The sequence below is a fragment of the Elephantulus edwardii genome, unplaced genomic scaffold (genome assembly GCF_000299155.1).
Source record: "Elephantulus edwardii isolate Elephantulus edwardi_28Jun2011 unplaced genomic scaffold, EleEdw1.0 scaffold00304, whole genome shotgun sequence".
Taxonomy (NCBI): Eukaryota; Metazoa; Chordata; class Mammalia; order Macroscelidea; family Macroscelididae; genus Elephantulus; species Elephantulus edwardii.
The window spans coordinates 1,031,995-1,050,816 of NW_006400054.1; the positions used below are offsets into that span (position 1 = coordinate 1,031,995).

At 52.6% G+C, this 18,822-nt stretch overlaps 1 protein-coding gene across 1 annotated transcript in view; it reads left to right on the forward strand.

The window, feature by feature from the left end:
- GALNT9 (UDP-N-acetyl-alpha-D-galactosamine:polypeptide N-acetylgalactosaminyltransferase 9 (GalNAc-T9)) overlaps positions 1 to 18,822 on the forward strand; it is a 58,309-nt gene that overhangs the window by 30,788 nt on the left and 8,699 nt on the right. Inside the window, exons 3-6 of the mRNA XM_006900974.1 lie at positions 4,441 to 4,607; positions 5,287 to 5,461; positions 7,162 to 7,359; positions 10,109 to 10,226. Coding sequence (XP_006901036.1) covers positions 4,441 to 4,607; positions 5,287 to 5,461; positions 7,162 to 7,359; positions 10,109 to 10,226 — 658 coding nt within the window. The remainder of the gene's footprint in view (positions 1 to 4,440; positions 4,608 to 5,286; positions 5,462 to 7,161; positions 7,360 to 10,108; positions 10,227 to 18,822) is intronic.

Sequence of the window (18,822 nt, forward strand, 5' to 3'; positions counted from 1 at the left end):
ACTGGGATAATTGGGATGGGAGTGTCAGAGACAGTGCGATTGGCACAGGACAGAGCAGAGTTTAGGGCTGTTGTACATAGGGTCGCTATGAGTCGCAGGTGACTCGATCGCACATAACAACAACAACACCACTGCAATAGGAAAGTCTGCTGTTAAGGACCTCTCCAGGGTACTGAAGAGCAATGGCGTCACTGGAGACTAAGGTGCGTCTGATACAGGCTATGGTCTTTGCAGTCACTTGTTATGTATGCATCAGAGAGTTGGACAATGACTAAGGAGAATAGAAGGAGAATTGATGCCTTTGAGCTGTGGTGCTGGAGAAGAGTATTGAATGTACCATGGACTACCAAGAAAACAAACAGATTCATCCTGAAGAGGGTTAAGCCAGGCTGCTCCATGGAGGCAAGGATTCTGAGCCTTCGTCTGACATAGTTTGGACATGTTGTAAGGAGGGAGAGGTCCTTGGAGAGGGACATCATGCTTGGGAGGGTGGAGGGACGGCACAGAAGGGGAAGACCATCTATGAGGTGGATTGATTCAGTGACTGGGGTAATCGGGATGGGTGTGTCAGAGGCAGTGAGACTGGCACAGGATAGAGCAGGGTTTAGGGCTGTTGTACATAGGGTCGCTATGAGTCGCAAGCAACTCGATGGCACATAACAACAACAACAAGACAAAGCAATGCAGAACACACCCCAGGAAAAGTCCTCTGACATGGGATCAGGGCTTGAACCTGAACAAGGGAATTGCATCCCACTCTCTTCCCTTACAACTGATTGGCTGGTCATGTCAGATCACATGGTTGGAAGTGGGGTGATCATATCATCTCACAAATGCCTGTAATCACAGTATAACTACCTCATCAGCCTTACAGAGGTTTAGGGTAACAGGACACAAGACACATACATGGAGGCAACCTCCTGAAGGACTTGGGGTAACCCACTGATCAACCTGTGGAGGACTTGGGTCACCATGAGCATGTCTGACTCAGTGACAACTGATTGTTTCCCCTGATTCATTTCTACCTCAGAAGCACACAGCACACTCCTGGGACAATACAGGATCATGACACCACTCGGGACATGGACGACAGAGCAGGGAGCTGGTGCCCCCCACAGTGCACACTGGAGTAACCCCCTTCCTTTTTTTTAACCACGGTGAAATATACAGAAAAACTTTACCCACTTGCATTGTTTCTGAATACACAATTCAATGACACCAACCATGTCCAAATTGATGGACAGTCATCTCCCCTCGATTCCCAAATCTCTCCACCACACTCTTCTCCTTAATTGAGTTTCAAGTACAAGGATTCTTATTACTACATTCCTTTCCACACCAGTTTGATAAGTCACCCTTTCTATTAACTCAATAGCTTTAAAAAAATTTCTTTACAAAAATCAAGACAGACATTCAGTTACATGTAAAAGAACCGAGTTGTGTCAAAACTCTCCCTAGATCATACACCATTTCAGGGGCTGTGTAGGTCGACAGTGTCATGTGTCAGGCGTTAACAGGGTATAAAGCGTGACACAGCACTGGCCTGCGGGAAGTACAGGAAGGAGATGTGACTATGTGCTATAATCTCCTAGTGCTGCTGTGACCAGAACACAGGTTTTAACAGAAACCTATCCTGTCACCATGTGGGAGCCCAAATGCGGGGTGGGGGTGCCCACTGTAAGAGAGGGTGTCTCCACTGTGACAACCATGGGAGCTGGTCACCATGTTTTTCTGCACAGCCCACCAAGCCTGATGCCCTCCTTTCCATCCCGCTGACCCTTCAGCAGACTTCCCGGGGTTTGCAGGCTTCATGCGGGTTTCAGGCTGCATGCGGGTTTGCAGTCTGCATGCGGTGCAGTCAACTAATCCACAGCAGAACCTGTTCAAATCCACTTGCAGCTCTGAAGGAGCAAGAGGGGTCCTCTCCCTGCGTTAAATTTACAGCCTCGGAGCCTGGGTGGCGGGTCAAAACGACTGGAAGGCAGGGGTCTCCTCCTTTCTAGCAGAGCTCCAGTGGTTCGAATCCACCAGCTGCTCTGCAGGAGACTAAGCAGCCTCCTCCCGTGCATTCATTGCCTATGAAAACCCGGGAGCAGCTGCGGGTCGGTTCTGACCCAGTGGCACACAACCCACAACATCAGAGCACAAACAAAAAGCCTTAAATTCCGCAGACGCCTAGCTGGGGTGCCTTCCCTGCCTCTCGCTGCATCCCCAGTGATCCCACGACGCCAGGAACCAGGTCCCTCTTTGCATCCAGGCCCCTTGTCCCCCCACTTGTGGTCAGCGGGACGCTGTGTCCACCCCTCGGGGACCATGAGCTGCAGCCACGGCCTCGGGTCAATGGAGGTGGCATCTTTATAAAGCGGTGCCGCGCGGTGGACAGTCAATAAAAGGCGATCAATATCGGGGAGGGGGAGGGGGGAGAGCAGGTGGCCACTCAGATGGAAGGTCACCAAGCGCACGAAATGACGCGTCCCCGCCGCTCCATCCCGGGGAAGCCGCTCCCGTTCCCCCCTCCGGGTCTCCTCTAACCCCATAGCACGGACACCGGACCCTAAACGACCACTGGGGACTCCAAGGGGAAGCCAGGCAGGTCCTCGTGCTAACAGAGCAGAGGGCGGGAAGGGGACAGCTGCCGCCAATGAGAGCACCTCCCGGGGCCCACGCGGTCACTCCGCCCCGCGACACCCCCTCCCCAAGCCCCCAATCACAGCAGACCGCGCGCTGCAGACCCCCGAGCGCGGCCTTACCTTGGATCCCGCGGGGTCTCCTCACCGGGCCTTCCGGGGCTCCAGCCAGCCGCGGCCTTATGTGCTGGCTCAGTATCTGTCCAAAACGGACCGGGCCCACTCCTCCGTGCAGCCGACTCCCGCCGGGCTTCAACACCCTCTCGTCCTCCACCTTGCCCCCCTTTCGGGGTCCTTCCTCCAGCTCCGGAAGCAATGCCTACAAGGCACGTGCCCCCAGGAAATACTTGGAGGATATGCTCTCGCTCGCTCCAAGTTCTTTAGTAAGTTCTTGGTCAAGCCCAAGAGGGGCCTTTTCAAGGACAAAGAAATGAGGGGAATGGGGAGAAAATGCAGTGTGAGCGAGCCGGGCTCGCCAGCGTCCACCAAACACAAGACGCGCGGGACCACCCGGGCGCGGACAAAGATGGCGGCGGCACGCCGCGGGAGGCGCCACCAGAACCTCTGAGGCCTGGGCGCACGAGCGAGTGTCCCGTCCCCTTCATTCATCAAACACAAGTCAAAGGGATTAAATCCACCGCAACGCGGAAGATTCTAGAAGCCCTGAGGGTAGGGGTCAGCGTTAGTTGAGGGGTAACAGCTCTGAGAAGCGCCAGTCCATGGGCAGGCTTCCCTAGTGTGTCAGTGTGCCTTGGTCATGTGCGCGTGCGTGCGTGGGGGCGCGCGTGCGTGCGTGGGGGCGCGCGTGCGTGCGTGGGGGCGCGCGTGCGTATGTTGCATGAGCGCTGCGTGGAGGAGCGTGTGCGCATGCGCTTTGCTGCATACGTGCTCAACAGTTTAATAAGCAGAAGTTTGTTTTTGTTAAGAGCTATTCAGTCTAGACAACTCAAAGCGACCCTATGAACAAAAGACCTGAACACATGTACAACTTTCATCACTTCTCTTAAGTTCATAGGGTTTCCAGAGGCAAGCTATTTCTTAAGTGGATGCCACTCCTGCTTCCAAGCCTGTTTGTACTGGGAGCTCCACTAAACACGGTCCACCACGGGTAACCATGATCGCGCTTGACACGTCAGTGTCACAGTGGTTAGCATCACAGCAACCACGAGTTACCTCTATGCAGCAAATGGACAAAACAGTACTATACCACTTAGAAGAATGTTTGTCCAAAAACAATTAAAACCCAAATGCCTTTTTAAATACAAGGCCAAACCCAATCAGTTCATACTGTTTGCGAGCAAACATTCCACAACCTAGCCTCAACCGAAACCGGAAAAACACACCTTTGTAGAATCCAGCTGCTCCACACGTTTCCCCAAACTGAATTCCAGCCATAACAGACGACCTAATGGGTTTTTAAACTGGATTCCACCCTCCGTGTGCCAGGCATTGTTCTAGAGGTTGGAGGCAGCAGGCAACAAGGGATATGAGATCACTAAGCACCGTCGGAGGAGCTCGTGCCCAGGCTGGGGGAGAAGAGGACTTGCCAGCGAGGACACAACCCTGCCTGGGACGGTGAGAGCAGCTCCCACGCTGCTTTCTGCACCCAGATGGGGTCTCAGGCTCTGCATCTTTAAGATGGGGATGAGACTTGGTTCTTCTTAGGGACTCTGCTGAAGGTTAAATGAATTGATACATACAGAGCAGGAGGAGGTACAATTAAACATTATTAATAATTAATGATAGTTACAATTCCACCACTCATCTGTCAGCTTGTCCTACCAGGCTGACTCCACTGCACCTGTCCTTACAGGTGCAGACAGATGTCCTACTCCGACAGCCTGCCCCAGATTTCCGTGGTCTTCATCTTCGTCAATGAGGCCTTGTCAGTCATCCTGCGCTCTGTGCACAGTGTGGTCAACCACACCCCCTCCCATCTGCTCAAGGAGGTCATCTTGGTGGATGACAACAGTGACAATGGTGAGGGCATTGGGGTGTGGAGGGCTGGGCATTGAGGCTGGGGAGGAATGTCAGCTCAACCCTCTTGGCATCCTGGGGTTGTGTGGGCAGTTAACATACAGCTGCTCATCAGAAGGTTGCAGGTTCAAATCTACTCAGGGAACTTCAGAAAAACCTGGTTGTCTGCTTCTGTACAAGCTATAGCCAAGACATATCTGTAGGAGGGAAATTCTACCTAATGCAGGGGTCACCCTGAGTGAGTCCACCAGGGGCAGCATGTCAGCATTTGTCATCAGCCCCCAGTTGACACACATCTCAGGTCGTGGCCCCATCCCTCATGTGTGTCCTGGTGTAACTGGTCCTGTGACCTTGCTTAGATTTCCTGAGGACCAGAGTCTCATCTCTGGGTTCTCCAGCCCTGTCTAGTATAAAGGCTCATCAGGCTTCCAGGGATGTTTGCAGAGCCCTGGCCCCTCCACATATCCCACCTGTCCTGGAGTTTAGGGCTCCACTGACCTTCCCAAGTGGCTGACTCTGATTCTTGGCTTCTCCCTGCCTTCTTATGGCCTGGGGCTGCTAACTCTCTCATGTGGTCTGCTCACTGATGCTTAGTCTCCTCCCAGCCTGTCCAGGGTCCTGGGGCTCTGATGACCATCCCCTGCCTTTGGCCAGCTTGCTGACACTTTGTCTCCCCCTGCAGTGGAGCTCAAGTTCAACCTGGACCAATATGTGCACAAGCGGTATCCTGGCCTCGTCAAGATCGTCCGCAACAACAAGCGTGAGGGCCTGATCCGAGCCCGGCTTCAGGGCTGGAAGGTGGCCACTGCCCCTGTCGTTGGCTTCTTCGACGCCCACGTGGAGTTCAACACTGGCTGGTGAGGAGGATCTCCCCATCCCCAGGCGTGGGGTCTGCAGGCACCTGCTTTGTGGGGTGTGAGATCTGTGGGATATGGGGCACGATCTGCAAGTTCTTGCTAATGTAGAGTGTGGATCTGTGGGGTACAGGGAGGTGGGTTTTGTGGCTACCCACTCTGTGGGTTGCAGATAGGGCTCCTTGGGGGGGGGTCCTCCAGGATAGGAGATGGGTTTGAAGGCTATAGAGTTCACTCCCTCCGTGGACTGGACCCCGGAATCCTGGGGACACTGAGGAGGACACTTGGTGCACACTCAGGGCTGGCCTGTACCCTGTGCTCAGACCTCATGCTGGCCATTGAACAAAGGCCACAGCCAGAGGAATTCATATGAAGGGTCTGGAGGTGTGAGGGTCACTGTATGAGGTGATTGTATGAGGTGTGGTCATGTGGTCAGCACGGCTCTCATTCTCACTTGAGGGGAAGTTCTCAGTATCCCAGGGGCCTTTGCACTTCAACTTAGGTAGGAAGCAGTTTCCTATTAGTATGGAACATTCTAGATCAGAGGTCCAGTTTCCTGTCCCTGGCCTGTTGAGGGAGAAGTGGGTCTCCTGGGACACCTGGAGGAGGGTGTGGTGAGCAGACTGGAGATGACATAGGGTGTCCTCCTACCAGGAGTGCCCAGTGTACCCCTAGTTTGCCCCAAGAGGTGTGAGGCTTGTCATATTCCTAAAACACTCAGATACTCAGTCCACATGAGTGAAAGTGAGGGGACTCCAGCCCTCTTAGGATGCACCCCTCAGGCTGAAAATTCCATCTTAAGGGCAGGGTCACTTGTCCAGTGAGAGCCTGAGCACTCCTCGTGGCTGTGGCATGTGACACAGTTACACTAACTCCCACCAGCTGTCACACCCAGCCTGGCTCCTCCCTGATCTACTCTGGGCAACTCCAAGACCTTCTCTGCTCCTCCAGGTGGAGAACACCCACACCCCAGGAGCTCCAGCTGGGGGTGGGTCTGGGTGGCACTTCCTCCCCTGTGATGAGGGACTCTGCTGGGAACGTGAGTGGAAGCCGAGTCCACGTGGCTCCTAATGCACCTGAGTGCGTCGGGCTGAACTGGGCTCCACAGGCTAGTTTTTCAAGAATAGATCACCAGGCCTTTCTTCCTAGTGATTCTGAATGGTCTTAACCTCCAGCCTCTTGGTCAGCAGCCAAACACGTAGCTCTGAGTCCACAGTAGGAAATGCATGGCCTCAAGTCACTTGTGAACTGGCCTCTTACTTTCCCTGGTCCAATCAGCTGGCTACTGTCTGCCCCCAGACACCCACTACCATAGTCCACCTGCTCTCCCCCAACCCCGGTTTCTGGAGTCTCTGGAGTTGGAAAGAATCTTGCCTCAGGCTCTTCATTTCCCTCAGTATCTACCACCTCCCAACACATCCACCACTTCAGTAGCCCTCTCCGCCCCAGCAGGGGCACCAGGCACTGCCATCCGTGTTGTGCACTGCACAAGCTTCATGGGGCAAGAGCTCTCTCTCTTTTTCCCTTCCTGCTCTGACCCTCATGCTGGGAATGGGGCCAGCCATGGTTAGTGCTCTGTAAATGCTTCTGAAGCCCAAGAGAGGTGGGGCTTCAGGAGGCTGAGCCTGGGGGCTGGGTACTGGGAGAGTGGGGTGGGGAGGGGTCCTTCCTGGGTCCCCCTGATGCCCTGCCTATGCCTGCAGGGCAGAGCCTGCTCTGACGAGGATCCGCGAGGACCGGCGCCGTATCATCCTGCCCGCTATCGACAACATTAAGTACAACACTTTTGAGGTGCAGCAGTACGCCAACGCGGCCCACGGCTACAACTGGGGGCTCTGGTGCATGTATATCATCCCACCCCAGGATTGGCTGGACCACGGTGACGAGTCAGCACCCATCAGGTGAGCAGCCGTGGAGGGGGTGTAGAGACAGGGCGAGGGCCTCCCTTATAGAAGCCCACTCTGAGTGACAGCTGAGCCCCCAGAAATGAGAATAAAACTATGGCAGTGCAGGTCGTGAACAGTGAGAGCGGGGACACAGGACAGAGAGTGGAGGGGTCTCTGTTCAGGGGCATTTATGCGGAAAGGGGGCAGGAAGAGGACACAGGAGGAGCACTGACTGGTCCAGCCAGGAGAGGGCCCTCGCTGGAGCCACTGCTCTAGGACCTTTTCTACTGTAGATTGTCCTTGGAGCACGGGGAAGGAAAGATATCAGCTGCGGTCCTGGTAAAGAGCCTTTGACTAGTGACAGGGAAGAGCAGAGATGTCCTCTGGCCTGTGCTGTGATAGGGCTAGCTGGGTCCTGCTGGGTCCCGAATTGGCCAGCAGGGACCCAGGAGGTCCTGGGGGGGGGAATGTATGGTCACCTCCCTGAAGTGCTGGGCAGTGTGGGAAGGAAGCTAGACTGGACTACAAGGGTCAGTCCCTGGACACCCCTCTACCTCGGCCTCCAGGCCCCCACCTCTACATTAGGAGCCCTAACTCTCACGTCTTCAAGGAGCCCTGCGGGCACTGTGGACTAAGTTAGCTGGGCTGCGAACTGAAAAGTCAGCAGTTCAAACGCACCAGTCACTCCTCGGGAGGAAGATGAAGCACCTCCTTCCATAAGGTTTGCAGCCTCAGAGACGGGATGCAGTGTCTCAGGCGTCGGAATGGCCTGGAAGGCCGGGACTGGGTTTGGTTTCATGCTCATTTTCTGGACGGAGTTTAAAGAATAAAAAACAGCGAGACAAGGGTGATGGACGTCAGACAACGGCAATGGCCTCTCTGCCCAAAAGGCTGGTTTAAATCACTGCATGGTGCATGTGAAGTACGCTGAGAGGATACACACACATCACAGACATGTCTGCTGCACTTTCTGAAATAGAGACAGCGCTTATATCATTAGGAGCACAGATAACACAGGTACAAATGGACCCCCAAACCGGCCACCCTCGGGTCAGCCCCTTGCAGCAAGTCGCCTGCAGTCGTGGGAGGTCAGTGGGTGTTCCTCACTTGAAGGCTCACAGTGTTTTCTTCCAAGGCCCCCCTGGGAGGATTTGAACTGTCAACCTGCCAGTCAGTGGCTGAGCGCTTAACTGCCATGCCACCTAGGTCCTGGGGTGACAAAGGTCTCCCTCATGCTGACAGGGGGTAGGTACCAATAGTGGTCCCATGATGACAAGGTCATTCCTGCCCAGGGCCCCAGAAGCCCTGGCCGCAGTGTCTCTCCACCCTTACTGTTTCTCTAACCACAACAGGAGTTTCTGTGTAGATAAATTCCTGCCAGCCGATCTGACATGGCCTCATGCATTTAAGTTTGTTTTGGAGCCCTGAGCAGTAATAATCAAGTGGTTCTGGCCCTAACAGGTCTGGCGGGGCAGGACCAGAGGGCTTCCGTCATGAGAACGGGGGAAGCCCAGCCTGTACGTCAATAAACGGCAGCTTAACCTGCGTTGGCCATGTCCAGAAAACAAAGGTGGTGTTAAAATTTGGTGAATGTGAGCTTTGTGGCTGGAATCTAATCACAAAACAAATTGGATCTGTGCACAAATAAAAAGGTAATCGCTTTTTAATGTGCCTGTTATTCCCAGACAATTGATGGGCATTTGCTTCCAACTTCTCAGCCACTGGAGCAGAAATACTGCTTTTAAACTATGATCGGGATGGATTTGGGGCGGAAGTTTTTACCGATGCCCGCAGGAGGGTCCCGGCTCTGCCCTCTCCCAGCCTTCCTTCCACGTGGGACCTCAGCTGTTCGACTCAGCACCTGAGGCCTCACAAGAAACTAGCACCTAGCCTGCAAACAGATCAACCATGTTTATTACAAGTCAAAGTCTTGCATCAAAGCTTCGAAGTGCCTGTGTTCCAACAGTATGGCTGCTAGAGACGCCATCATCTTCTCTTTCATTCTCCACCAGCAACACTGAGTGGGCACTAGGCACGTTCTGAGCCCAAGAGTAAACGAGTGAATGAATGAATGCATGAAGACCACAAGTGACCACACAGCCCCACCACCTCCTGGGACGAGCTGGCCCACACCACCCTTCTGGACAACCTCCGGGATCTTTAATGCACTCTAGGAAACTGTAACAGGGTGTAGAGATATGAGTTCACAAATGCGTCAGCCTTGGGACTAGGCTGTGTTTACAGAGGTGTCTTGATGATATAGACAGAATTACCAAGATGACAACTGAGATAACAGCACAGCCACACGCAGTCTGTTGGAGACAGGAGGGACAGTCCTTCAGGTGGGCACGCCACAGATCCCTGGATGTCATCCAGAGAAACCTGACATAAGCAATTTCAAAGAGTTGAACAGTAAACAACCTGCACAGCTGCTCAGTGCAGCCTCAGCGACAGATGCGGCACATTGGACAGAACAGCAAGGCAGTAAGTGTCTACTTGAGCTCAGGTACGATGACCAGGGCAGCCAGAGGACCATTGGGTGCACAGAGGTATCTCATGCCCTGTAGGATGGCCTGACCTGGCAATCGCTTTGGTCACCTGCCACTATCCTGGCCTCAAAGGGAGCAGAGTTGCCGAGTGGTCCCACCTGGGATGCTGGGGACAGTGCAACAGGGGTACGACGGCAGTCAGTGGCCAGTGGAGGGAGGCTGAGGGTGCTCGGGACCGTCGCCTGCTGACCTCACCAGCCCTCTCTGTTCTTCAGGACACCCGCCATGATTGGCTGCTCGTTTGTAGTGGACCGCGAGTACTTTGGGGACATTGGCCTGCTGGACCCAGGCATGGAGGTGTACGGTGGAGAGAACATCGAGCTGGGCATGCGGGTGAGTGCGCTGGACGGGGCAGCATGAGGCGGCCGAGTGAGTGTACTGGACTGGCCAGTACAAGGTAAGGGCAGGCCCAAACATGACAGCATCGTTGCTGAATTGGTCATTGCTCTTGAAATAGATCACATCATATTAAATATTAAATTCCAAATAGAAAGTTTCCAGATTTCTAGTGCCATACTTTCCCCCAGTAGCCCTATGCTGTTCGCTCGAACCTGGGACCAGCAGGTGACTAGAACCGTGAGAGGGCTCAGGTGGAAGCCCAGGGGCGATGGGGGGAGTGGGGCTGTGATGGGGGCTCATGCCAGTGGTGGGAGGGTCGCACCAGGGGCTGCCCTTACCTTGGTGGCACCAACTCCTGCCCTAGTCTGGCCCATGCTCTTAGAAATGAGCCCCCTTCTGAGAGCCAGGGTCCCGACGCTGCAGGGTCCCTGTGGTACCTTAGTCTCCAGTGCAATCAGAGTGTGACCCTGCCGCAGGTGGTCTTTGCAGTGTTCCTGGAAGGCCGACTTGGTCAGACCTGTACAGACCTGAGCCTTGGTGGGAAGTTGTAGTGTAAGAAAATAGAGACCAGGATCACTCCCTGTGGTCCTCATCTGAAAACACGGTGATTTAACTCAAAGTGCGGCAAAATGTCCCAGCCTCCAGGCCTCAGGGCCGGGAGCTTTGCTGGAAGATTCCAGGTCAGCCCTTGGGGTCCCTGATGGCAGGGAGGGCTGAGCCATGTCTTCAGGGACGTACTGAGGCTGGGAACATGGTGACACTTATGGGGGGAGCGTGCACCTCTCAGGGCTAGGCGACCCTGGGGACAAGGTGACTGGACTTGGGGGAGGGGCACTCTTGGTGGAGTGGGTGCCGTGAGAGGTGGTAGCATCCACACTTCAGCGCCTGTGCCCTGAGGCCCTGTCAGCCCATCACTTCAGGCTGTGTCCCCAAATGCCTCCTCATCTGAGAGACATGGAAATAGGCTCCAAATGGGGTCACATTCCCACATATCAGTGTTAGGAGATTTAGGGGCACAGCCCCATCCCTTGGAAGCAATATCCTGAACCATAGACTATGCTGCCCGGTATCCCTGTCCTCCTGCCAGCCTGGCGTCTGTGTGTGTCCCCCTGGCATCTTCCTGCTCCCCCACTTAGCCAGTGCTGGGTCATAGTGAGGCCAGGAAATAATCATGAGTCGATGAGCCAGTGAAACACAATCTCACCCAAATTCAGGAGGAGGCATGTCTTCTGTCTTGTGTCGATGTGACAGTTTCATTTTATTTCATTTCAGTTTCTTTTCATTTCATCTGCTTTTCTTTTTTGGCCTATGGGGCATTTATCCACAGAAGAGACTGTTTAAGGCTAGGGGGTTTTTATTTTTTAAAAATGTGCATACAGTTGATTAAAATTATACACTTCCAAATCTATTTAAGTGGAACTTAAACACTTAAGCCTTTAAGTGAAACCTAGAAATCTACTAAAATAAGAACAGTTCTCTTTCTGTTCTCTTTGATTAATGTTTGATTAAGTCAGGTTGAGCAGATTAACCACCATTAAACAACCCTTGCCTCCGCACCGCTAGTTCATTAAATTCCCTGGAACCTTTTAAAATGTTACTTGTAAATGTAGCATGTTTTCTTTCCTTCTTAAGCTCTTTGAATGCCTGATTCAATAGCCAAAATTCCCGCAAGTACTTTTAAAATTCCAGGATAGCTAATAAATTACCCTTGTACCAAATCTCAAGTTCTCGTAAGCGTTTCAGGATTGTTTGCAAATGTATTAAATTCTCTAACACTGCCCAATTTAAAATCCATTCCTCACATTTTAAATAGATTAAGGAGGTTAACTGGGCAGATTCTTTAATGTGAAGACTTCCTCTAAATGTTTTGGTCATTAAATGCCAAGCCTTTTATAATTATTCTTGGATATAACCCTTTCATGACCCGTGGGACTTAACAGCGTTCACCACTATCTTCAGCCTCTAGGGTTTGTTGTTTGGTTTTTTATTTTGTTTTGGTTTTATTATTTTTTGTATGTGTACCGTCAAATCACCACTGGACCAATTGGCAGCATCAGGATGGATGGTGAAGAGATTGAGATTGTACCCAGCTTTAGTTTGCTTGGCTCCACAGTCAACAGTCTTGGCACCAGCAGCCAGGAAATTAAAAGGTGCACTGCCATGGGAAAGTCTGCTGTTAGGGACCTCTCCAAAGTACTGAAGAGCAATGGTGTCTTTCTGGAGACTAAGGTGCATCTGATACAGGCCATGGTCTTCGCAATCACTTTTTATGCATCAGAGAGTTGGACAATGACCGAGGAGCATAGAAGGAGAATTGATGCCTTTGAGCTGTGGTGCTGGAGAAGAGTATTGAGAATACCATGGACTGCTAGGAAAACAAACAGATTTGACCTGGAAAGGGTTAAACCGGGTGGCTCCTTGGAGGCAAGGATTCTGAGGCTCCGTCTGACATACTTTGGACATGTTGTGAGGAGAGACCGGTCCTTTGAGAAGGACATCATGTTTGGGAGGGTGGAGGGACAGCACAGGAGGGGAAGGCCCTCTATGAGGTGGATTGATTCAGTGACTGGGATAATTGGGATGGGAGTGTCAGAGACAGTGCAATTGGCACAGGACAGAGCAGAGTTTAGGGCTGTTGTACATAGAGTCACTATGAGTCGCAAGCGACTCAATGGCACATAACAACAACAAATAACAACCGTCAAATCAGATCTGACTGGTACAGGAGATTGCCCCTCCTTCTCCAGTAGAACATCTGGTGGACTCGAACCGCACACCTCTGGGATTGCAGTGCAGCTTTTTTGCCACTAGGCCACCAGAGCTCCCTTGGGGGATTCTTTTGGAAGTTGCCATCCCCCTTGTAGTAGTGCTGCCCCTGGTGGAAAACCCTCTGTAACTGCCTCACTATCTTCTAGACCGTCTCCAAATCCATGAGACATACATGCCCCACAGAATTGTATCAAAATCCAGCCCCAGCCTCTTACTACTCCAGCTCCCCATTATTCTAGCCTCCCATTACTCCAGCCCCTGCTTCCTGCTACTCTGTCCCCCCCATGTGTGTGTACCATAAGGCTGGAACCAACCCATAGCTGACCCTCTGGTGGGTTTTCAGAGGAGGAGAGGGCCCATCCTATCTCTCCATATCCACCCACTACTCCAGCGCCCCTCCACCCCACTGCTTTGGACTTGTCAGACCAGGTGGCCTCTCTGATCGATGCCATCCAATTAGAGGAATGCCCCGCGGTCTGGGGCCGATTTACATTTCTGTGGTTGTGGAAATGCCCGGCCAGCTCATCTTCTAATGAGGAAAGTCCTGGAGCCAATTAAGTGACAATGAATCCATCTCCTCTATTAGGTTTCATAAAGGCCGAGAGGGAGCCCCGTTCAGAAAGGCATCTGAGGACAGAGAGCGCTTATCCTAGTCCTGCAGGAAGGCGGTCACTGTACACTCCACACCCCTGACCTCGGGGCTGACCTCCAGCTCACAGGGCTCCAGGGGGTGTTTATACAAGATCCGTTTCTTTATACCGAAAGAGATTGCCAGAGACAGAGGATGGCGTCCTTCCTCAGGTGGGGACAGTGAGTTTGCCACTGCCCATCTGGGGGATTCCGGAAGATCAAATGAGGGAGGGGCTGCTCCTGCACCTGCCTTTCTCCGCGAGCTGAGCAGTGGGCTGAAGGGAGATGGTGGGAGGGCGCTGTGAAGTCCTGCTCTGCTCTGTTGATGGCTTCAGGAAGAGCTTGTTCTGGGCACAAGGGGGATGGTATCTGACCCTTGTGGGGCCTTATGTGGAGACTTGAGAGCACACACACAAGATCCCTGCTGCAGGGCGAAGATCACTGCCGCAGGGCGAGCCTCCTCGGCTGCCTGGTCAGCACAGGCCCAGCCAGCACCTGCCCAGCCCGAGCAGATAAACTAAGTCCAGGGTGTGAAAGGTGCTAGCTACTTCCCAGGAGAGGGAAATACCTCCTGTGATGAATCTGTGAACCACCCTCTCACTGCTCACTTTGAAGGTCCCCTTCAGATCTGTGTCTGGAGCTGGCTTTGACCATTTGTCATCGGGGTGCCTGGGACCTCGGTTTTCCCATCTGTCACCAAGCACAACGGGCCTAGCCATAGGGCTGTCTGAGGATGAAATGGACAGAGAGCTCTTAGTGCCAAGGACATAATCAACAGACAGCGAGCTGCTGCCATGCTGGCTCCCAGAGGCCCACCTCCCACAGAGCAAAGGACCTCTCCTGTCCTCATGGACCTTCTGCTTCACTGGACACAACCTCTTCCTCCAGCCGTGGATCCTCCCGATGCTTCCAGAACAAGCCAGCAGAATAATGTTCTGGTGTGCTCCTTAACATTCCCTCTGCCAGTTTTTCACAAGGAGATTGCCAGGCCTTTCTTCCTGCTCTGTCAGAGTCTGGAAGCTCTGCTGAACCTTGTACACCATGGATGGCCTCGCTGGTAATTGAGAAGCCAGTGTCCTAGCTTCCAGCCTCCCAGCCACACGCAGACAACCAGAGTGTGACATCGTAACAGATGGACAGCGGGAAAACTAGAGAAGGTGACAAGCGCTGATCACCATGGGCAGATACCACATGCCACTCCCTTCCTTTATGACAAGAAAAATGTGTTTATTATATGAGGTATGGTAACTAGAACACAACAGAAATCACCCGTGGGTTTCTCTGCGAGTGCTGAGATGGCTTCCCTTCAGCATATCCCTGCTCCAAGACATGTGTGTGCACGTGTGTGTAATGTTTAGTGAATCCTTGCACATGGTTGTGTATGTGTGTATATCTGGCACATCCCTGCACACAGGTATGTGTGTGTGCACATGTGTGCATGATATTCAGCATGTCCTTGCATATGGGGGGTGTGTGTGCATGTGTTAACCAGTGCATCCATGTACACAGATGTGTGTGTGTGTGTGTGTGTGTATGTGTAATATAGATGTAACACAGAGGTCTATTTCGTTGTGTCTTAGCAAGGGGAGGCCCTTGCTAAGCCGGGACCCCTGCATCACTTCTATAGCCCCCCTTTGCCTTTGAGTAGGTGGGGGACACCCTCCCACGATTGTAAGCACGCCCACCCCACACAGAGTGAGACCTGATGTCCACTGCACCGTGGTCCCAGGAGCCAGCGTCAACCTGGAGATCATTCCACAGCCCCTCTCACACGCTGGGCTGAAGCGAATCGTTCTTGTGTCTGAATCTTTCCCACGTCTCGGTTATTTCTTCAGCATGTGTTTCTAGAAATGGAATTGCTAGATCCGAGGAAATGCATACTTTTATAGCTCTGGACCCAATTTGCCAAACCCTGCTCTCTTCTCCTCCCTGGTGGGTCACGGGGGTGGGGGGGATGTGACGCGGAGAGGGACAGTCTCCCAGCCTCGTCACAGGAGGCCTGATCAAATCTGAGTTTCACTTTTTTGCAGATTATGACAGGCGCCAAGGAGATGTCTTTGTTGGTTTCATTTGCATTTCTTCAATTGCTAATGAGCTCGAACGCTCGCTGCGTGTGCCGGCCATATGCTTCTCTTCCTTTGCCAATTCCCTCTCGTGGCGCTCCCGTCACCGCGCTGATTTTCAGAGCTCTTCACGCATCGGGAGGTTAACCTCTCGTCGTGTGACGCTGGGGCTTTCCCTGCCTGTCCGCTGCCTGTCACTTCGTGAGCTGGCTGTTCTGCACACAGGAGATGTTTGCCTGTAATCATCTCCTTTCCCTTCATTGCTGGTGCCTCCGCTGTCATTTTTAGAAAGGCTTGTCTGACAACTCTGACCATTCCAGTATCGGATGCTTCCATTGTTCTTTCACCTAAAGGTCACTAATCCATCAGGAAATTTTTAAATATATAAGTTAAAAAACAAAACAAAACCCACATAAAGAGCTCTGGTAACATAATGTGTAATGTATTGGACTGCTACCTGAAAGGTCAGCTGTTCAAATCCAGTAGCTGCTCCGCAGGAGACAGAGGGGCAGCCTCCTCCCATGAAGACTTGCAGCCTCTGAAGCCCAGAGGTCAGAGGTCATGGTGAACGGAGAACAGGGGTTTTAGATCTATTATTTTTCATGAATGACGTGGTGACCTTTCTTTATATTTGTTGTTGTTATGTGCCATCGAGTCATTTGCAACTCATAGCAACCCTATGGACAAGAGCCCTAAACACCGTTCTACCCTGTGCCAACCTCGCCGTCTCAAACACACTCATTCTCACCACCCCAGTCACAGAATCGATCCATCTCATCAAGGGTCTTCCTCTCCTGTGCCGTCCTTCCACTCTGCCAAACATGATGTCCCTCTCCAAGGACCAGTCCCTCCTTGCAACATGCCCAAAGTACATCAGACGAAGCTTTAGAGTCCTTAATTAGTACATCAAGTTCTCACGCTGGTCACTAAGTATCCCATCCTCCTGCATTAGTGGGAAATGGTGCTTTTACCATTACTAACAGGCCTGTCCTGAAGAGGGTGAAACCAAGCTGCTCCTTGGAGGCAAGGATTTTCAGGCTCTGTCTTACCTCACGTACTTTGGGCACATGGCCAGGAGGAACCAGCCCTTGGAGAAGAACATAATTTTTGGAAGGGTGGAGGGACAGTGCAGGAGAGGGAGACACCAAATGAGATGGATTGACGCAGTGATTAGGTGTGTTGGAGACAGTAAGACTAACTCAAGGTAGAGTAGGGTTTACTGTATACAGGGTGGCTCTAGCCACAGGGGACTCGACAGCTCATAATAACAACAACGACAACAAGAAGGAAGTTCTCGTGGCCTAGTGGTAAGAAACAGTGCTGCAATCCCAAAGCCATGCGATTCGAATCTACAGTGCTGGAGGGAGGACATGCAGTCTCCTCTGGTATGATTTACTGCTTCTGAAAACTTCCTGGAGGGTTAGCTATGGGTCGGTTCTCCCTCGACAGCACACAAGTGCCTATAGGGAACTGTGGTGGTGCAATGGATTGAGCCTGCGGCTGCTAATGAAAAAGTCCATGGTTCAAACCCACCATGCTCCATGGGGGAAAAGGTGAAGCGATCTGCTCCCATGAAGATGGTGGCCCTTGGACACGGTGTGAGGTAGCGTGCTCTGTCCTGCAGGGATGAGTTTGTAATAACTTGACGACACTGGGTTTAAGGATGTGGAAGGAGGAGAGAGAAGGGTAAAGGAGGGGGAGGTGGGGAGAGAGGTGGTATGGTACATAAGACATGTATCTGGTGCCCAAAAGATCAGCAGTTCAAACCCACCAGCTGCTCATGGGACGATGGGCAGTTTCTTCCCGTAAAGATCCGCAGCTTCCTTCGGGAAGCTGGGGACCCAGGAATCCGCCAGAGGGTCCCTGTGAGTCAGAACTGGGCCGCAGGCGGGCGTGTGTTGGAATCTATTTGCATTTTCTAATTTTAGCCATTACCTCACTGCTTACAGGATATTTTAAGGTCTGGTAATTGAATATTTCCCTGGCAGTCTTTTCGAGTTTTCTTGGCTTCTCTTGCCTTCACTGTTCCACGTGAACTTTAGAAGCATTTAACTAAAAATTCCTGATTTGCACGTGGGTGGCATTGACCTAATGCCACACTGCAGGCAGACACAGACATGGCGCGGAGACTGGGCTGGGCAGTGGGCCGTCTCCAGCCCCTCTCACGCTGACCTCATTGTTCCTGGTCTCTCTCCCTTTATTCTCTTGGACTTTGGTATCCAGCTCCCTCTGAGGCTCCGCCCCTCTGTACAAACCTGGAAAACACTCTCAGTGTCTCTGTGGGATCTTTGCTGCACCTGGAAATGCTATGACGTGCTTGGAGAAGCGTCTTAATCCGCTTCAGGCCCGTGGGCATCCCTGTTACGTTTCTCACCCCCTCACTGCTCCACAGAGTGTTGAGGGTCATTTCCTTGGTGCTTGGTTACCGTTGGGACCAGTGGTTCACTGCGTTACCTGAGATGCTGAACAAAGGTTGCCATTTCTAATCCACTAGCTGTTCCACTGACGTGACAGAGAGTCTCCTCCTGAGAAGATCTACAGCTCCAGGAGCCCCGTAGAGGACCAGTTATGAGCTGCTTCCGGCTGACGGCACTGTGGGTTCTTCCTCACAGTCATTCCTCTGCCCTATGCTGACTTCCCATGTGCACCGGACGACCTTCTTCTCTGAGGTCTGACAGCTGCAAGCTGTCACAGTCTGTTCCCAGAGCATCCCTCCTCTGTGGTCCAGAAAATGCACGATGCTCGTGCCCAGAGGGGCTTGAAGCACACTGTTCTCGAAAAATCTTCACAGTGGACCCCAGGAACAGAAGGGACCGAGGGAGCAATTGTAACAGCAGTTTCCCAGAAAAGCCTGCTCACCCCAGGAGGGCGAGACGTGAGCTTCACTCTTCAAGCCCCCACTCGGCGGGGTTCTGCTGCTCCTGGGCTGTGGAGGACTCTGCTTTGCTAGAACGGATACACGCGCTCAGCGTTTCTATCTTACCTGCCTTGTCTGAACATAAGGAGCAGACTAGAGCACTGCCGCCTCTTCTTAAATGTCATGCCCATCCTCCCGGCTGCAGGGGGCTTGTGCTCCAGGGAATCGGGACCCAGGCCCAGCTTTTCAAGGCCTCCGTGAGGACAGGACA